The 14,021-nt window shown below is 33.1% G+C and overlaps 1 protein-coding gene across 1 annotated transcript; it reads left to right on the forward strand.

Moving 5' to 3' along the window:
• Positions 1-5,597: 5,597 nt before the first annotated feature.
• On the forward strand, positions 5,598-10,899 carry LOC127737224 (3-oxo-5-alpha-steroid 4-dehydrogenase 1-like). The gene is made up of 5 exons (XM_052247758.1): positions 5,598-5,615; positions 6,848-7,010; positions 8,053-8,154; positions 9,109-9,259; positions 10,827-10,899. Exons 1-5 carry the CDS (start codon positions 5,598-5,600, stop codon positions 10,891-10,893), a joined length of 501 nt encoding a protein of 166 aa, XP_052103718.1. The 3' UTR covers positions 10,894-10,899.
• Positions 10,900-14,021: the final 3,122 nt, after the last annotated feature.

Raw genomic sequence — 14,021 nt, forward strand, 5'->3', positions numbered from 1 at the left:
TTCAGCAAAGTAAGATCTACAAATAAGTCAATTGACCAAAATGGTCAGTTAACCCCTTAAGGAGCTATTGCCCTTAATAGTCAATTTTTAACCATTTTTCGTAAATTTTTGTAATCTTTTACAAAAATCTTCTCCTCTGAAACTACTTAGACAAATTTAACCAAATTTGTTCACAATCATCATTAGGGTATCTAGTTTAAAAAATGTGTCCGATGACCCCGCCTGCGAACCAAGATGGCCCACATGGCTAAAAAATAGTACATAGGGTAAAATGCAGTTTTTGGCTCATATCTCTGAAACCAAAACATGAAGAGCAAATCTGACGAGGATAAAATTGTTCATTAGGTCTAGATCTATCTGCCCTGAAATTTTCAGACCAATCAGGCAACACGTTGTTGGGTTGCTGCCCCTGAATTGGTAATTTTAAGAAAATTTTGCAGCTTTTGGTTATTATCTTGAATATTATTATAGATAGAGATAAACTGTAAACAGCAATAATGTACAGCAAAGTAAGATCTACAAATAAGTCAAACATGACCAAAATTGTCAATTGACCCCTTAAGGTAGCACAATACAAAGATTTTTTCACCCCCAACCAGATAACTTTAAACTGATATAATTTCTTTCATCCAGCTTTAAATTTTATAAATGAGGTACCAAAAGAAAGAAGAAAGATTAATCTTTCAAATGGTGATTATTTCATTATGACATGATTATTACATAATTAATTATTATGTAATTAGATGCTATATTGTGATGTCCACACTTGAATGAAATTAGCTTCTTTGTTTTTCATACCATCCCAAAATATTTTATAGATTCTTGTGCAACACAGTTTGACCTCCAAAAGGGTGTTTCAGATTTTTCCTATTGTATTTCATTCTCTCATAAACCTTCAATGAAGTTTGCAACCTCAATTCATAAGAGATCACTAAATTAAATTGGGTATAAAATTTGTTCTATTGATGTTTTTGGAAATCTGAGACATCCTTTTGAAGATAACTGGTCAAGGAACAACATGTGTGAAAATCAAGCATATAGAGGCACCCATCTAGGAGCTAATTTCATTTAAAACTACATTTTCATGACAAAAATGAATGTGTCACAATTGAATAAATAAGGATTTTCCTACTTGTACCCCTTCAACTTCAATATAATTCACACATGTATCATGGGAATACTTCAGGATTGGCCTTTAATCATAAATCAATTAGGTTTTGACCAGTAAGAAAACATTCTAATTCAGCAATTCTAAATATATAAAGAAAATGCACACCCTATGCATCAACAATCAGATCTGGCGGGAGATGTTATATCATTATTGACCTTGCTGTAAGTCAGTTGGTACTGATATGGTCAAAACTGCGCCCACCATGATAAACCTTTACTATTAATGATCTCAGAAGTTTAATTACACATTGCATTTACTTTTTTCAATATGGATTTTATTCTTTTAGTACATAAAATGATATATTTTTTTTTGCATTGTTACAAAAAGTAAGTTATGCATGTGTACACAAAATGATCAGTTGGTCAGTCTAGAGGATCCTTATGGGGGATTTCTAGAATTATGATTGTATACAATGACAATATGGTGTTTTACACAAAGTAGTTTTTTTTCATTTTTTGCAGTTTGAAAATGAGGTATTTAATTTGTATTTTCTTTTCAAAAGAAATCATATTTAAACATTCTCCTCAAGAAATTCTAGTATAAACATCAGCAACATTTATTGTTGTACAATTATATTTGTTTACTATCTGTACATTTATATTTTGATTCCCTCTTTAGCTCCAAATAGTTGTTTTGTTTTTTCTCCTGACATCTCCAATACAGAAATGTATTTTTATTTGGAATTCATTATCGTTCATTTTTCTATAAATCCCTAATCCACCTCTATTTCATAACTGTTATTTTCTATTGCTGGTCAGTGGTTGTAAAGCTATCAAATGATTCTATTGATTAACCACATAGTACTGCCTATATGTTCTTATCTTGTATCAGTCAGACACGTGCATTTGTTTATAAAACTATTTATCATCAAAACTCATTAACACTGCAAGATAGGTAAATATTTTTTTCTTCTGTGGGTTTTGAATATTAAGAAGTAACAAAAACAGCCGAAAATGAAATTTTGATAAAATTTAGTTGCTTTTGTATTGTGCTACCTTAAGGAGTTATTGCCCTTTATAGTAAATTTTTTACAATTTTCATAAATTTTGTAAATTTTTGTAAATTTTTACAAAATATTTTCTACTGTAAATACTGGGCCAAGTTCATTATAGATAGAGATAATTGTAAGCAGCAAGAATGTTCAGTAAAGTAAGATCTACAAACACATCACCATCACCAAAACACAATTTTGTCATGAATCCATCTATGTCCTTTGTTTAATATGCACATAAACCAAGGTGAGTGACACAGGCTCTTTAGAGCCTCTAGTTTACAATATCATGTAAAAAAACTGCAAGTATATTTTTTATAGCATATATAAAACAAACTTCCTTGGTGATAAGCACGGAAACACTATGCAACCTAAACGGTAATGGAATTTCATTTCTCCAAGAAATTGACCACTTCTCCCTACTCTCTAATGGAAGGAGAAGTTACTTCTCCCTCTTCAAAATCCTTGATTAGGCCCTGGTACAATTATCAATCCAATGTATTTAAATTGATAATTAGGTTATGTAACACAATGGAAATAATGTAAACAATTATAGGTTAATAAGGAGAAAATGTTAAACTTGAAATGAAATATGTAGCTGCAACAAATTTTTTGCTTTTATTGCCGGTAAACACATGTGCTTTAAAGGTACATCTAAATAAATTTTGATATCCCTGTTGTTTTTTTTTGCATTACTATTAGTCAATCATGTGATCAATGACATCATTTATTTTCTTTTCTCTCATAAAGTTTGTACATGTATCATGTATATTTGACTGAGTAAAAATTGTAAAGATATATATCTGCATTAATTATTTTTGGATTTCTACATTTTAACAGGTTTGCCATCAGATCAACAAGAGATGTCAGTCTCTGCTCAATACAGGATTTACCAGAGTAGACAGACTTCATTCACAGATACAGAAGAAAGTAAAAAGCCAGCTTCCACGGCGAGAGTCAGAACGTAGAAATCACGCTTTAGCTAGACATGTTGATATACTGTCTGCAATAGAAACACGTCTTTCCTTACTCAGTATGACTTATATGAGATACATTGATACTGGCCTGTGCTGCTTTATACCTGGCAAGGTATTACATAATACGCTATAGCTTACTGATTATTCTACATCTAAAGCATGACAACTTCCATATTATTTGAAAATAGTTAGCAACATTTTCCGTCAAATTATTTTCTTCATGAAAAAAGGATTTAAATTCATATCACCTAATATTAATAATTTGAGGTGGTAAATCAATATGAAATAAATCAGGAAAAATGTTTCTGATATAAATATGTCCAATTTTATTAAGAAAAAAAGAAGAATTGCAATCACATAAGACGGAATATTTGACTTAAGCAACTCCCGCCCAAAAATCCCATCTTACTGAATCATGGTGAAAAAAAGTTATTGTAAATTATTCAAACTCTATCAAAGCTCAATTTGCTTTGCAAAGCATATTGAAATCCTTTTTATACGGTTACATTTCATTAGAAAAAGAAATGAGTACTAAAAAAATCATTTTATTAAAATGTAGTCACTGGGAACTTTCATCTGTCATAACTGCCGTTCGTATACATATGTATAATGGTGGAATTTGTTGTATAAAAACATAACTATGCCAAGTCATCCTGAACATTACATGAAGTTGTGAATAATAAGAACAAAATTTTTGAAAAACAACAATACTGATTAACGTGAAATACTTTTTTTTTTATCTTTATTGTGTTGAGATCGTCATTTCTGTCAAATTTCCATGTTGACGATATCACAGATAACCGTCATAGTTCCGAATATTATAAGCCTGTAGGTAAGTATCTTAATGACCACGATTTATATCACTCGTGCGTTTTAAAGAAAAAATAAAAATGGCGTGTCTCCGCGCCTTGCAATTGAAAGAAAATTCTTGGCGTCTATGAAAGGAAACTGGAGCTTAATAGCATGTAGGCTTCATCAAGGTTAGATGTACACTATATGACCTATTTCAATCAGTTATATGCAGCGAAGCAGGTCCAGACCCAGCATTGGTCTTGTTCTATTCCTTTTCTGATTACAATTCTAGAGTACAATTGCCACAAGTTAAAGCCAGCTCTTACCATTACTACGATAAAAGGGGACAAAAAGGTAAAATGGCCAAAATGGTTACAGTAAAGTGAGAGTTGTTTGGTCCAAGTTTGAAGGCCTCTCTGTGACTTTAAGATGAAGAACAGCAATGAAAGCACTGTTCCTTTGCTTTTTGTGTGTTTTTATGCCCCCGCCGTAGCGGGGGGGCATTAAGTTTTACCCTTGTCCGTCTGTTCATCCGTCGGTCCGTCCGTCCATCAGTACGTCCCAAAATTGGTTTCCGTGCTTTAACTTTAGTTTGCCTCGACCAAATGTTATGAAACTTATACACAATGCTTATTACCACAAAACACAGATCAAGTAAACATTTGGGTAGTGTCACTTATACAGTTCTTGAGTTATGTCCCTTTATAACATTATATGCAAGCAGGGGCATCATGGGACACATTCCCCATTTATTTCAGTTTAAGAGGCTAAATAACAAATGCCGCCTGTTTAGTAACTTATGTCCAACAAATTACTGTGTCAAGCAAAATACTGTACATCAAAACTTGAGTTTAAATGTAAACCTGTTCTAGATTCCTACATGCTTCAGTCGTATCATTCTATGACCCGTGAAGCCCTTTCTTTGAATCAGCTTCCGTCTAAAGATGATCTTACAGTGTCAAGACCAATAGACAGTGTCGAGCAAAATTTTGTATCCAAACTTAGATATTACGTATGTTCACCTGTTCAACTTTTCCTTGTCAACGTGCTTGGGTTGTATCATGCTGTACCCATCATAGCCCTTTATTCATCATGTTCATAGCGGTCTGGTATTAGACTGTACATGACAAAGTCACGTTTTAAGAATAGTATATACACCTTCAAAATCCGGCATGCATTGCACGGTCAACTTGGTCAAACAATGTAAAGCCCGTATTTGATTGATTTTCAATGTTTTATGTCTGAGCAGCATTAATAGATTATATTTGGGCAATGAACATGCTGAGTCAGATTTCTTAACTTCCTACTGCACAAGAAGGGAAATATTACATCTTGATTTACTATAATTAAAATAGGAGCAGGGGCTCAAAAATCAACTTGCTGGCATTATATAATAACAATCAAACAAAAAGGCAGTAAAATATGGAGTCAAGGGTCATATTCCTGACAAGGTTACAGTCAGCAGGAAGATATGTCACCCTATCTGGACATTGGTCTGACTGAGCCAACCTGTCCTTCCTATAACTCCTAAATGCTACATGTACAGCATAGAACTTAGCAGCAAATACCAATTTCAAATTCTTTTGTTTGACCTTGACTGAGATCAAACCCATAATCTTCTGCATTCTAAAAGGCTAAAATAAAAAAATAGTGTGTTTACGGTAACATGCCCTGTAAAATTAGGGTCTGTAGGTAGGCATATTTTTCTATTTTTATGCCCAATTTATGGGCATTATGTTTTCTGGTCTGCTGGTCTGTGCGTCCGTTCGTATGTCCGTCCGTCCGTCTGTCTCGCTTCAGTTTAAAGTTTTTGGTCGAGGTAGTTTTTGATGAAGTTGAAGTCCAATCAACTTAAAACTTGATAAACATGTTTCCTATGATATGATATTTCTAATTTTAATGCCAAATTAGAGATTATATCTCATGTTCACGGTCCTCTGAACATAGAAAATGATAGTGCGGATGGGGCATCCGTGTACTTGGGACACATTCTTGTTTATAAACTTTTGATAAAGACTATATAGGGAACCTTTCTTGACTTTCATAGTGCTTGTTTAAAAATCATCCAAAAAACTTAAAGGCCCCTAAGAATAGAGTCGGTCAGAATACAGAAAAAATAGAACTTTTTTATTTGGCCTTAGAGTCCATCTAGGCACTGACTAGATTTTGAAGGTGCTTTAGGAAGTGAACGAGAGAGGTGGAAGGAGGGGTCTCATTCTGGAATTTCTGTGAAATAAATTACAAAATCCTAAATTATTTGAAATGTCTAGTTTCTATTGTCATCTTTTGACAGCTCTAACAATTTTATGTACAAAATGACATCAGACACCAACAAATCTGTCAAGGACTGACATTAGACACAAAATTTCTGTCAAATGATGACACTAGAAACATGCATTGATGTCAATTGGATGACATTAGCACATTAATGTCCTGAAGTTAGAGTTAAATGGTTAGTTGTTTAGAGTGAATCATTGTATTATCTCAATTTTCAAGATGAAAACAATTTGTGAATGTACATACTTCATATGTCTTTCAAAAGGAATTAAGCAGAAAATTAGGAATAAATGTTGCTAATGTCAATTATTTCTGTCCATTTCTGTCAATTATAAGATGACATTAGCAACATGTTTTTAAAGCGCTTAAATCGTCAAAATGTTGCATTGCCGTGATAAAATAACCATTCTTTCTTGAATATTAACTTGTATTTTAAGTCTTTGTAAAAAAAAAATCAAAAAGATGACTTGGCAAATGGGAATTTTTCATGTACATTTCTATGGAAGTTGTCCATGCTAAAACAAAATAATGTTGCCGTCTTTAAATTAGCCACTACTGTTTTTATCATCTCGGAACCTGTAAAACACATGTATCAGAAAATAAGATAATTTCAAATCGTATTAAATACAAAATTAAAAGTTCTTTTCGTTCCTGATCAGAGGAGGAAAACCAACACCATTTTTTACCTTTGCAATGGCTTTTTTATTCTGTGTAGTCAATGGTTATTTACAAGGAATATATCTTCTCTTTCACGCCCCACGGGATGACCACAAATGTGTTACATCACCACAGTTAATTACAGGTAAGTCGTTCTCTGTCACACTGGGTCATTAGTGGGATAACTGTTGACTCACAAACACAGTAGGGAAGTACCTGTTCTTGCAACGAAGGTATAAAAATCCGAACTTGTTTTCTTCGTTAACAATATTGATAAAATGCCATGTTGGAACTTATATTCTATACTTTATAAGACATTTTCCGTTTCCATTCTCTATTCTTTTTAACAAATGATCTTTAAAACTGGACCACAAAGATTGACCGGGGTATAGAAATGTGGACATCAATTATACCCTTCTTGTCAGGAAGTGCGCTTATTGCTTAAGTTGGCCATCTTTTTGATTGTCCGGGATGTATAAATATGCAAACTCGTCTGGTCTGAATGGGGACATTAAATCCAATGCCTCCTTTAGTTAGGTTGCAATGATCTGTGCACTTTTAAGGGGTCAGTATGTGGCCTGTTGCAAGAGTGATGTCCTTTATCTAACATACTTTCAGTTTCCATTGGCAGTCGAATTCGCGCCCTTCATTCCGATCGTCACATATTAGCACGTTAGGCTTTTGATCGCATAACAACAAATGCAACTAATGTTATGCAAACTTCAAATAATCTGTTATTCCCTACGTTTTGGCTTATTTTGAGGAAAATTATAGCATTATATGATAATTGCGTTTTTGTTTTCATTTTGTTTCATTATTTCTGTTTGCCAGAATTTTTTCAAATGATTTCACATATTGAAAAGAGATCTTGAGGTGAACTTGACATTGAAGAGTTTTTAGTTTTGAAGAAAATGAAAATAATATTTTGTGCTTTCATAGTACTTTTTTTGGATTTTTCTTCATCAACATTGCTTAAAGCCAAACATGTGAAAATCAGAGATGCATAAATAAGATGTACGACGAAAAGGAACATAAGAGATAAGCCAAAATGATCTAAGGTCAAGTTTGCCTGAGACAGTTTGACCTTAGTTTATTGGTAGTCTCTCAGTTTGTGACACAAAGTGCATGTCTGACCATCGTTATGCTAAGACGATTAATTTTAATTATCAGTATTCTTATTTTCTTAGGTTTGGTCATGTTTTTCACTGGTATGGTAATAAACATTCATTCTGATCATGTTTTAAGAAATCTGAGGAAACCAGGTGAAACTGGATACAAGATACCTCGTGGTAAGTTATTGACATTTTTATTTCAGCCATGTTGCTTTTGTTATTGTTTTGAAATCACAGCGTTTAGAAATATCATTGTAAATCCTTTCCATGTTTACAGTTTATATTGATAAGCATATTGTACTTTTCTCAACCCTTTCCCACGATCAAATTGAACGAGTTCCTGTCTTCCATTATTGACGGAAGGATGATGGTGATTAATTGACAAATGCCCTATCTGGCTACATGAAGCTCAATTGACACACTGCCAGCCAGTGGTATGACACAACGCTGCTGATCTATATTAACAGCAAAACGATTAAAAACAGTATTTAATGGGTACTGTATTTATCAGTTATTAGCACATGAAAACGAATAAAAAACTTGAGATTGTAATTTTCCGTTTTTTTTTCCTGTTCAAATTGAACACTTTTTGACCATTAAGCTGCAATGATGTTTACCTTTATATAACAAAACATTCATGAAAAAGGTGGCTGGACCTTTGTCTTTATTCTATTATTGTCTATGTATGATTGATAAATGTTCAGAAATATTTAACACATCTACTCTATGTAGCCGAATATAAGAACTGTTAAACAATTGAAACTCATAGAATGTTATTTTCATATAAATAAGAAGATTTTGTATGAATGCCAATGAGACTACTCTCAATCCAAGTCACAATGTATAAAAAGTAAACAATTATAGGTCAAAGTAGCGTTCAGCACGAATTGTTTAATAAAAATGTCCATTGTAATCAGATGCTTCTTTTATATTTGTTTAAAATTGAAAAACTTTTGCCACCAGCTGCCATGATGCATAGCTTAAATTTTCGAATCAATTGAAAATCGTCCAATTTTAACATGCATGCAAAAATGTTCCGGGTCATTTCCGGTGCTTCAGATTTCTTGTCTGACAGCCGAGCGGCTATGATTCATAATTTTGTTTATGCTAATATACAAATCTGTATCACAGGTGGAATGTTTAACTATATCTCAGGTGCTAATTTCTTTGGTGAGATTTTAGAATGGTGGGTATTCTTTATTTTATGTCCATCATTACCAAGTTTAGCCTTTGCTGTTTTTACTACTTGTAATATCGGACCACGTGCTGTACAGCATCACAGGTATATAAAATTAATATAACATCACAGGTATATAAAGTTATAACATCACAGGTATATAAAGTTATAACATAAGTTGTAACACCCAAATCAGATTTAGGGGAGGGGGTCCCTTTTGTGGGAAAAAATTGGTTGATTATATAGGGAATCACTGAAGCATGAAGCTGAAGCAGTCAGTGGGCCCCCTCTTATGAAAATTTCTGGATCCGCCACTGACATCACAGGTATTTAAAGTTGTAACATCACAGGTATATAAAGTTGTAACATCACAGCTATATAAAGTTATAACATCACAGGTATATAAAGTTATAACATCACAGGTATATAAAGTTGTAATATCACAGGTATATAAAGTTGTAACATCACAGGTATATAAAGTTATAACATCACAGGTATATAAAGTTGTAATATCACAGGTATGCGAAAATATGTAATTATGTAACATTAAAGGTTTACATATGATAGATTATTACAGGATTTGAAATGTAAACCCATGATTGAGTGTCATTGATTTTTATTTTCGAGTATGCCACAGAAAAGATCTCATACATTTATAATGGCTATATTGATTACAATTAAATTCAAGTATTTGTAAGTAATACTCGATTACCACAAACCATACATGTGTATTTGGAAGCAGCTGGTCTAATTGCCTACATTATATTTAAATTAATTAAAGGTAATACGCCAATCCCTCAGTTCTAGAGGTAGCAATAACCAGAAATTGAAAACAAACATGTAAAAGGTGAATATTGATTAAGAATACTTCCGGAGCACTTGATATCACCACCGGTCTTGGGTGCTGTTCGTGTTGCTTAGTCATCCGTTTTCTATGTTGTTTTTTGGTGACTTGTTTGTCTTTTGTCTTTTTCGTTTAATGCCATGGCGTTTCCAGTTTATCTTCAACTTTTGAGTTTGAATATCCCTTTGGTATCATTGTCCTTTTTGTCCTTTTTATTTGAATCAGCTCTGCAATTTTTTGACCAGGGTATAGAAATGTGGACCTCAATTGTCCTTTTTATTTTAATCAGCTATTCAATTTTTTCACCGGGGTATAGAAATGTTTTAATCAGCTCTTCAATTTTTGAAGAAGTTTGGGATTTTCAAATATTGGGGCATCGAGCATCCCTATATGCTCATCTGGTAGTTTAGTTTAAACATATTTTATTTTTCAAAAAGGAGAAATGAATTAGTCACAAGTTATTCAACATAGTAACGTCTTCTCCAATACATACATAAATATACACACGAATGAACATTACATATATCTGACTTCAATCAATTATTATTCGATCATGAAGATATAAAATAAATTACATAAAAATTTGAAGAATCGAATCAATTGAGATTTTCCACTAAATATAACTAATCGAGTGCGTCTATTTTCAGAATAAATAAATACAAACACACCGAGCTGGTTAAAATGAAAATATGTTAGTGTACATGACAAGTCATGTGTGTGAATTGGTATACATGTAGTTAATTTCAGTTAACTCATCTGGTTCAGTAAAATTTGTACCGTTTTTGTTATAATGCCTCTCTTTTACAAGAATATTTATTATCATTTCAGATGTTATATACAGAAGTTTGATGACTATCCAAAAAACAGAAAAGCCGTTATACCTTTTATTCTGTAGAGAACGGAAAAAAGATATTTAAGTCTCAGCTAAGTAAAAGGAGGACAAAAAAGGACAATAACTTGTGTTATGGACGTACAACTAACAGGAATTAATGTCAGAAGTGTACCATGATCTCATAGCAAGATATAAAATATAGAAACATACTTTGTTTAGTCTTTGTTTATTTTATAATACTAGAAAATTAACTATACTCGCGTTGGTCTGCTTTTATTAGCAGGATTTCAGGATTCCCATTTCCAATTACACCATGCACATATGTTCTTCTCAAAGCAACTCAAGTACCAATGCCATCAATATCAAGACGAAATACAAAACAGATTTTATATAAGCTACTTCAGATGGCCTTAGAAGTTGTTTCTTTAACATAAATATACATTTGCTTTGATTCCGTGTTCAACAGTGCTCAAATTTGTTGATGAATCGTCTACTAATGATTGGATTCACAATAATTTCAAGACCCATTTATTTAGTTATAAAGAATCTTCCTGTAATATTTTGTTTTAAATTAAAAATGAACATATTCAGGAGCCTCTGGCCTTTGTTAGTTTTGAATTATTTTTAGTTTTAGTTCATTTATATGTTTTGGAGTTTAATATGACGTCCATTTTCACTGAACAAGTACACAATTTTGTTTATGGACCAGCTGAAGTCCGCCTCGGGTGCTGAATTCCCTCGCTTTCTTGGAGACCCGTTGGGGGCCTTCGGCTGTTAGTTTTTGTCGAGCCTGCGACTTTTGTCGCAGAAAGCTCGACATAGGGATAGCGATACGGCGGCGGCGTTAGCTAATTTCTTAAAAGCTTTATATTTTAGGAGGTTGAAGACCTGGATGCTTCATACTTTGTATATAGATGCCTCATGTTACGAAGTTTCCGTCAGTCACATGTTCAATGTCCTTGACCTCATTTTCATGGTTCAGTGACTACTTGAAATAAAGGTTAGGATTTTTTGTAATGTTAAATTCTCTCTTATTATAAGTAATAGGATAACTATATTTGGTATGTGCGTACCTTGCAAAGTCCTCATGCCCGTCAGACAGTTTTCACTTGACCTGGATTTCATTTCATCGATCAGTGAACAAGGTTAAGTTTTGCTGGTCAAGTCCATATCTCAGATACTATAAGCAATAGGTCTAGTATATTCGGTGTATGGAAGGACTGTAAGGTGTACATGTCCAATTGGCAGGTGTCATCTGACCTTGACTTCATTTTCATGGTTCAGTGGTTATAGTTAAGTTTTTGTGTTTTGGTCTTTTTTTCTAATACAATATGCAATAGGTCCACTATATTTGGTGTATGGAAATATTTTATGTTATGATCTATATGTCAGTCGCGCAGCTTTTATTTGACCTTGGCCTCATTTTCACGGTTCATTGCTCAGTGTTAAGTTTTTGTGTTTTGGTCTGTTTTCTTCAACAATAAGCAATATGTCAACTATATTTGTTGTATGGAAGAATTGTTAGCCTAACATGTCTGCCTGGCATGGTTCATCTGACCTTGACCTCATTTTCATTGTTCATTGGTCAATGTTTAGTTTTCTTATGTTAAGTTTATGTGACAGTTGTAATAAAGTTTTATATTTAGGACAATCAGCATAACATCAATGATTAGTAAAGAAGGCGAGACATTTCAGCGTGTGCACTCTTGTTTTACTCTTTGGTTGGGTTATTGTCTCTTTGACACATTCCCCATTTCCATTTAAGTTTTATATATTGCTTACATCATTTTCTTTTAAACTCTGGTGAATAGTTGTGTTATTGGAAATCATGCAACAGCTCCTCATTTTTATATAGCAGATTACCCCAATATTGATTATTAATTCATTCTTAGCATGTTAAGATCTATATTGGTTTGAAGATTGAGCGACTCTCAACTATTAGGAAAGCACATCATTATTGTTTTGTTGGTTTCAATTTGTTCAAAGGTTCTCAAGATTTTTAATGTAAGCGAGTAAGGTTACTTCTAGCAGTTTATTTGATAAGCACCAAAGTAAGAAAAGTTGATGCACTCCAAGGCGTGATCTATAACCTAGTTGTTTCAATATGATCAGAGATTCTCAAGAAGATCATCGACATATTTTCCACACAGATCATTTGTAAATGAATCCCCGACCCCCAAGATCATCCTTATTTGTGTTCTGCAATTTGCAATTTTCCAAGAATATCAATACAGGTGTTTTGTTTTAGGGAGGACACATCATACTTTATGGGGTTGATATTGCTTACTTTTTAGTTTTCTGTGTTCTTTTCGCCATTTATCTTTTTAGCGATGCTTGTATTTTTGATTTATACATATAAGTTGACAGAAGTGGCAATATCAGAACTCAAGTATTTAAATTTCATACAGACGATATACTTTTAAAAATTGACATAACATTCGGTTGAGGATTTACCGTAAATACGACAACAGATATTACAAATGTACTTCAAACTTTCAATAATATACTTTTCAAAACTGGTTGGCCGATTGGCACCAAAGAAATGTTCAAAAGTCATAAATTGATTGAGAGAAAACAAATCCGAGTTACAAACTAAAACCTAGGGAAACACATCAACTATAAGAGGAAAACAAAGGATGAAAAGGAAGTCTGCCATATTCCTAAGTTGGTACATGATATTTTAAGAAAAGATGGTGTGTTGAACCTGGTGTGATGGCTAGCCAAACCTTCCGCTTCATGACAATGTAAAAAAATATATCGCTAAAATGACAACACTACGTGACAGAAATATGACACCAACACACGCAAGAACATTCATCACAGAGAAACGCACAAACAAGTAATAGTCGACACAACATGCAAACCTCGAAAATTACGAACGTATTCCATCTACGACAGACACCACGGGATATCACAAACAGTGATAAAACGACAACTGTATGCTATTTTTGGGGAGTATAAATACAAACAAATCAGAATCGTGTTATAACGAAAAACATTCATACGATAATTTACATATGAATGTAAGCACACAAATCTAGAAATAAGATTAAATAATTTTATTGAAACACTTAATTGTATAATTAATAATCATATCATAAAAACATGACATGCAGACCATTTCATTTCTAAATGTTTAGACCAGTTAGTACACTATCAATGTTGTCCGCCGTTTGATCTAATGCTACTAC

Source organism: Mytilus californianus, unplaced genomic scaffold (genome assembly GCF_021869535.1).
Source record: "Mytilus californianus isolate M0D057914Y unplaced genomic scaffold, xbMytCali1.0.p SCAF_4, whole genome shotgun sequence".
NCBI classification, from domain to species: Eukaryota; Metazoa; Mollusca; class Bivalvia; order Mytilida; family Mytilidae; genus Mytilus; species Mytilus californianus.

Bases quoted from the DNA above. Each gene is read 5' to 3' on its own strand.
- LOC127737224 (XM_052247758.1), top strand. The intron at 8,155-9,108 runs GTAAGTTATTGA...TCTGTATCACAG, and splicing joins TGGATACAAGATACCTCGTG to GTGGAATGTTTAACTATATC. The intron at 9,260-10,826 runs GTATATAAAATT...TTATCATTTCAG, and splicing joins CGTGCTGTACAGCATCACAG to ATGTTATATACAGAAGTTTG.